The 7,298-nt window shown below is 38.8% G+C and overlaps 1 protein-coding gene across 2 annotated transcripts; it reads right to left on the bottom strand.

Annotated features, from left to right (window-relative positions):
* Window positions 1-241: 241 nt before the first annotated feature.
* On the bottom strand, window positions 242-6,957 carry LOC143900892 (uncharacterized). Of its 2 annotated transcripts, XM_077412667.1 has the most exons (7): window positions 6,451-6,957; window positions 5,626-5,927; window positions 5,390-5,528; window positions 5,057-5,291; window positions 4,136-4,289; window positions 786-1,127; window positions 242-508 (listed from the first exon to the last, which is right to left on the bottom strand). In XM_077412667.1, the coding sequence occupies exons 1-6, from the start codon at window positions 6,727-6,729 to the stop codon at window positions 788-790; spliced, it is 1,449 nt and encodes a 482-aa protein (XP_077268793.1). In that variant the 5' UTR covers window positions 6,730-6,957; the 3' UTR covers window positions 242-508; window positions 786-787. The 2 variants fall into 2 exon arrangements, with proteins under 2 accessions (XP_077268793.1, XP_077268792.1); XM_077412666.1 differs by having other exon boundaries at window positions 242-1,127.
* Between the last annotated feature and the right edge of the window lie 341 nt (window positions 6,958-7,298).

The raw sequence follows: 7,298 nt of genomic DNA, 5'->3' as shown, positions 1-7,298 counted from the left end.
ATATATACATATATTAACATTATACATTTATAAGAGATGACTATATTTTACGACAAATTACACAAACGTTCAATAGCGCAGGAAATCATACATTGTTATCTGATACATGAATTTATCACTATTACCATTCTCGTTATCATGATGTATCATTTATTTCTCATATGCGAGCGTTAATGCATCTTTATATCACGTACTAGAGGCGTATATATTTATCCAGAGAGAAAGAAAAAGAGAGAATATATAAATATATATATACACATATATTAACAAAGATAACATAAATATAAATATATATCCTATTCGACGCATGTCAAATTTACGTGTGCATGCATAACGTGTCTATATAAAGCGCAGTACCACGTCGTCAATGTACCGCGGGGTCCTGCAACTTCGAATGGATGTTGTCCGACAATAAGTAATAAATATTTGTGAACCAGCATATCGTTATACGCTTTATATGATTTACATATTCGCATTACACCCTAATGCATTCGAAATTATTTCTTCCCTGTAAAAATGAATATTTCTTCTGTTTTTTTTTATTTTGCCATGTTCAAAATCTTAACAATTTATAATTTATATTATCATTTTATAATGAAACATTTCCACAAATGGAATGGTAAAATTGGAATCGGCGTAATCTATACATATATTAAGGGGCAAATCTAAATTCGGAGGTGAATTATAGAATCCTTCGCATACCGTAGCGAAGCACGGATGTATCAAGCTATAGTATAACATGAATTTATTAATAATGACAAAGTAGATTTCCTTATTTCTCTTACTCTTATTCCTCAGTATCCATCTCCTCATTTTCCAGTCGATCTTCTATCTTGCTTTTTAGAGTGGTAAGGCTGAGAGGCGCGTCTATTATATCGAGAATCTTACGTTTCTCCACCTTGTCCCTCTTGGACCTGTATAAGGGATTTTCGAATCTACCCGCACTCGCGACTTGCTTTATCCTTTCGACGTCGTCGTCAGCCTCTCGTCCGCTCATTCCGGGAACGTCAGCAATCTGAACGTTGCCCTCGGGAACGTTCTCGAAACGGGCGAAACCGTGCTTCTGCTTGTCCTTCCGAATTCCATCTCGGACGGATGAGACGGCTTCCATACATCCCGAGAGAACGCTGCAAAAAATTACATTCCGTCTCAGGAAGATCGATAGATATATCCAATGGCGTCGCACAAATACTTCCCACGTACATCTGAGATAAGTACTTAACACAATCTCTAATATGGAATCCCAAAAATATTTTAAAGCAGAACAGAAAGAAAGCGATAAAAATGAAGTAAACGGCGGGACTGATGTCCATTTCTATCAACGCAGGTTAATTTTAATTTTGGTTTAACTTTACCTTTTTCATCTTTTCCTAATAGTTCTAAGAGCTAGAAAAAGATAGAAAATATAAGTTAAACAGAGAGATTATACAAAGTTAATCTACGTTGGTAGAAATGGACATAAATCATCAATTGTAATGCCATATAAATATCATGTCTCGAGAGAAGAGACGCCTTACATAAATATAAAAACTTATAGCGTGTAAGTGAAATGGGAATTTTGGTCTAAAAGATTTCGGCCTCAAGCAGAACATATTCGACGAACCGAGAAAATTACACAGCTCGGCCAATTGCATTCGGTTTGAAGCCTGCTGAGAGCAATAATAAACCGACCAGTCCGGCCCGCCGAGGGAGCCGAACTAATTAAATGTTAGACGAAGCAGTGAGGGGCGCGCAGGACGGTACCTCGATTCCAATCGCGAAGCCAGTCGCGGAACGGCGGTGAAGAAATTAGCGCAATGAAACGTAAAACCGCGTAAAATAGGAGAACGGGAGTGAATTTGTTGGTTGCGCTAAACTATCGTTATCCTGTCGCTACTTCGCAAATTAAAATACCCTGTTTCGCACTCAGTCTCCGCCGTTCCAACTATATAATATCTCTTTTCTTCCTGCGTCAAGCTCGCAATCCCTCCCCCCTCCCTCTCTCTCTCTCTCTCTCTCTCTCTCTCTCTCTCTCGTTTTTTCGTCATATCGAATGAATATCTGGGAAATGAGAATCTCGGAGAGTTCGACATTTTCCATTTCCCCGCGGATTTAATAGCCGCGACAAATTTGCGACTGACCTTTACGAATTGCAAGCAATCTTGCTGTCTTATTGGTCGCCCGTCATCATCCCGTTCCACTCTTTAGAGTTTAGAGCATTATGCCTGCATCGCGCGAGCCTAATTTCAAGATTGTCAAAACTAAATAATTTACTAAAAACTAAATAATACCCTCACTTCTTGAGATTATAGACAACGGTAGATTAAAAAATGCGTCATCATGTGCAACATCGTCTTTAATCGATTCTGTAGTATGTTTGCGTAAGCGACATTATAAAATCATGACAAATGTAAATTTGTAAATATTAGATATAACGACGCTCATCGCGTTATCTAATCATGCGGTATCATATCTCCGTTTGTAAATAAATAAGCTATTTAAATGTTTAAATGCAAAAATATCATGAAGGTTTCTTTGCGTATTCAGCTCTTGAATACCCTTGAAAAGAAATCCAATATCACGCTCTCTATATAGATATCGTCGAATAACCGGAAATAGAGCGAGGACATATTAAGCAAGCGTGTATATCTAACTGTACGTATATGTATATGCATGTACACATAAGCTGGTAATCCGTGTAATTGCTTTTCTCACTCTCTTTACAGATGTGCAAAAACTGTCGACGGGAGACATGCCAGATCCAAGAGAGGCTGCGGATCATCGATCGAACTCGAACTGAACCTCGTCGGGAATTTTCCGCGTGGCCATGTGTCACCGCGCGCCGCGGCCGATGCACGTCCGCCGATCGCGTTCGGCGAACATCCTACACACAGCTATCGTTCTCGGTACTACGCGATACAAAACGTTATTTTCCTTATTCATTTTCTTGTCACGTGTCGGCGTTGTTATTATTACTCCCGTGACCATGCGCCGAGTAGTGTGCTTGTGCTTGCACGAAGGTATACGCTGCACACGAACGTAACGGGGAACCGCGAGGTCCGGGAAAGTTTTCTTTTTCAATTTCGCTGATTTTAATAACAATATTGACGCAAGTCAGCAATATAAATGAGTTGGCTAACTCGTAGCCCGTCTTTCCGATACTTCCGTTTGATAAACGTGAAAATACCTCGCGTTGTTCTAAAAAGTCCTGATGGAGGCGGCAAACATTTTTGGTACGTTATTTTAACCGTTATAGCTTATAATATATCTTTTTTTGTTACATTGGAGGTGACGATGGGTAAAATTGTCAGTCTGGCATTATCGGGATATACCGCGCGACGGCACCCTCTGAACATTGTAAAAAAAAAAACAATGCATTTACGTCATAGCAGAGCTGAAATTTTGAGTACTAAAAATTTATTTAATAAAATATAAAAAAAGTGGAGTCCTTAGCGAAGATTATAGATCAATATAATACGCGCGCGCGCGGCGCGTGCTCCCATCCACACACATACACGGGTTATATTACATTTGGTAAGGTGTTAGTCCCGTCGGCGGGCTGCCAGACTACACTTTTTTAGTACACATTTCAGCTTTATTTAAGTACTATGACGTAAGTGCATTGTTTTTTTTTTTTTTTTACAATGTTTAGAGGATGCCGTCGCCGCGGCCGTCGCACGCGGAGTTCCGACGGTGCACTGTCATTTTATCCATCGTCACCTCCAATGAAACAAAAAAATTATAAGCTATAAGCTTGCTAAAATAACGTCCCAAAAATGTTCACTGCCTCCCGGACTATTAATTTCGCTGGAGTTCGCCAATGCCGACATTATAGTTCGCTCGCGTATCGTGAGTAGAGGTTGAGTATGCCCAACGCACGGTTCAGGCGTTTCATTCGACCGATGCTGGGTATGCGAATATTGCAAATATCGAACACAAATGCCGGCGCCGAATGCTGGCGCGGCTTTCCAAACATTCGTAGCCAAGTGTGTCACCATATGGCCACACGTAATAACCAACGTGTTAAACATTTTAATATTAAATTTATAGTGTAGCGCGAACGAGACAGCTCGTAATCCTGTCGGATCGATACTTTTAATTGACTGGTACCTAGTGTAGCGACGCAAAAAAGAAGATGACACAAGGATATACTTACTGCCCCAAAGAATAACCATAGTACAGAAAGGCCAACAGAAGAAGGGCGATCACAACAAGAGGCGTTCCCAAAAGAGGTCCAAGTGTAACGGCTAATCGAGAATCTTTCATTGCTGCACCGGCCGTCTCCGCATTCGTCACGTCGATTCCTTTGCCTAATAGAAAAATATGGGAAAAAATAGCATTCTGAGAAAAAAGATCTTGTCAATTAGTTTTATTGTTTCTAAGAGAAACGTAAGCAATTATCTTTTTAGTAATTAATCACGTAATCAATCATGTTTCTCGGTTTGCCAAACGTGTTTTTGATTAAACTTTAGAACAATTAAAACAACTAAATAAAATGTTGAATAAAACCAAAGGATATCATTTATTTGTATTTATAACGAACATTTTTTAAATGTTTTTTGGATTGCGCTTGAAATTTAATTAAAATAATATATTTAAATTTATAATATGAAAATAATATGAAATATTTGTGTATGATATTATGTGTACACACGTACACATATATACATATAACACTGAACTTTTTACAATAAATAAATTATATTTCAATAAACGAATGAACAAAAGGATAATGCTTGACAATGTCCAATGCGTTCCGATTATAAAACTGGATTAAAAATCCAGTTGAGAGTATTGACATTTGTAGGCGTTAACAACAATCGATATCGGTATTGCAAACAATGAGAACGGGACAAATGAAAGGATTTTATCGTTTTTCACATATCTTCGTTTTGCTGGTACGCTAGTAAACTGTACGAGACTATTTACGTGATGAAATTGCTTTTTCTAAATTATCGGAAAATTGAATAGTCGTCTAACTTTGGTTTGGAACACGTTTGGAATCGAATCAATTTCTCGGTTTATAATCTTGTTTAAAAATTTATCAGAGATTTAAAAGAACTATGTATACACTGACTTCGCAACATTTCTCGCAGGTTTTCCACCGCTTCCTGTATCGTATTCCCGGAATAATCCTCTTTTTCTTTTACGAGAATCTCGACGCCACCTTTCCAAGTGCGTCTGGTGTGCCAGGCAACCTTTTCCGTATATCCTTCTAAAGCTTCGTCCGCCAAGAATTGTACCGTCGCTAAAGAAATCTGCTCCGATATGGAAACGCGTCCGCCACAGTACGGACAACAGTGACCCTCCACCTGTGAAACACAAGATAAATTATGTCAATCAGGTAATAATGGAAATAAATAAATTATACGTAATAAATAAATTAATGTTTTAAATAAAGTATCTAAACCGTAAGAGGATATTCGCAGCCCGTAAATCCACATCTTGGCCTCTGAATGGCGCAGATCTCTTCGAGATAATCGCTCTGAGAGTCTCCCTGGCAGAAACATTTCTTACAGTCGTGCATAGTCAGATACAGATCGCTGTACCTAAAAAAAAATAACAATTTTTCACAAAATACCCTTCGATCGTCACAGTGGATGCACACGTGTGTGCGGAAATGCAAACATTATCATTCAGGTTTACTTTACGGTGAATCCGCCTCTGGAGAATTCCCTACGATCTTGGAAGTTTTGCCATTCCCACTCGATAAACGGCTGCCTCTCGTTCGACAACCGAATCGACTTCACTTCTATCTCCCTTACAGGTAGAAGGATACTAAAGGTGTGATTCTCGCTCGGCAGGACAACGTTGTCCTGGCGACATGGGACGCGCTCGAGATGCGGCGCCGCTATCGAGCTACCGTTCCAATTTGCGGGGTCGGCCCAGAAAATATTACCCTCTTTCGACCATCTACTAACTTTCGCGTCCGTCCGTGAATCGCTTAGCTTGCACACACACACACACACACACATACAGAATTTTTATTATTAAATTAAATTTGTTGTTAGTAAGATAGTGTGGATGAGTTAAATTATTTATTTGAACTTATTATTATATATATAAAGTAAATTATTTTATTTTTAAAGTAAATGCGGCAAAGGGGGGGAATACAAAAACGTATATCGGTAAATTTTTAATAGACTGTAATGTCGTTTGAGTTGCATAAATTTCAGCATTTTATGACGTTTAACGTTAATAAATATTCTGACAAGCTGGATTTTCCAATCAGTCGGAGCATAAACAACATGTCAACATTAAAACATTAATGTCGCAATTATCGCGAGTGTATCATCGAAGCGGCTACGATATTTTGTAAAATTGTAAATGATTTAACTTTCCATCCGCGAACACACCCGCGTTAAACTCAAAAAAGGGGAAAAAGAGCGGTCAAACGCATTATTCTATTCCCTATATACTCAATTTATTCTATCAACCTTCTGTATATTTTCTCGCGAGTCTATAGCTCACCTGCAGTTGACCGTTTCTAGGCAGGACCAACAATCCCTGCCTCGGCAAATCAATTTCGGATAGTCTGAGATTATCGGCTTTGGCGATGCCCACCGCGTGCCTGGTCTGCTGAGGAAAGATCACACGGCTGTCGATCTCCGGGACACGGCCGTCCGCCCAGTTGCTCGCGGTTCGCCACTCCAGATCCGGAAGCCAGTACTTTTCGAAAGCGGTCGAACATTTCGATATCAAAATAACGCACAGCACGATTTTGCGATACGGCGCGGAAGGGGCGAGCATGTTTTTATATGAATGTCTTAAACGGCCGGTCGGTTGAACGAAGATATAAGAACGCGTAACGAAAAAAATACGCTACTTCTCGATTAATTCTCACTTGAAAGAAATATGAAACGGTATAGTGAATTTTTAGACGTTCGCTATCAATCATTCGCAGCAAATTTTTTAACTCCGAAATAACGCGAGGAAGAGAAGTTGAACACGGTTGGGAATTTTTCGATAACTGAAAAGTTACTCCGCTATAATCGAAGTCGATTGGGGGCGTGCCTGATTCAGGAGAGTCTGGCGTGGACTTGCGTTATTTGTCACGATTAGATCGCCATGGGTTTCGTAGTTCGTTGAAATCAAAGTCTTTGTCGTATATAATTATTCATTTGTATTTTTAAAGAATAAACAACCTATTGTTAGATGAGCAAGTATATGCTATATATATATATACAGTAATTTAAAACTTTTGTTTAAATCATTATATAGATTTTCTTAAACAAAATGTAACTTTTATTCAGAAAAATTTTTTATAGTTCTATTATTTAAAAAGATAACTGAATATATATACACTTAAACCAACACAT

Source organism: Temnothorax americanus, unplaced genomic scaffold, assembly GCF_048541705.1.
Source record: "Temnothorax americanus isolate GAGA-0224 unplaced genomic scaffold, ASM4854170v1 Scaffold31, whole genome shotgun sequence".
In the NCBI taxonomy this organism is placed as follows: domain Eukaryota; kingdom Metazoa; phylum Arthropoda; class Insecta; order Hymenoptera; family Formicidae; genus Temnothorax; species Temnothorax americanus.
Note: the sequence above shows the minus strand (reverse complement) of the source record. Positions and strands in the feature narration are given on the sequence as shown.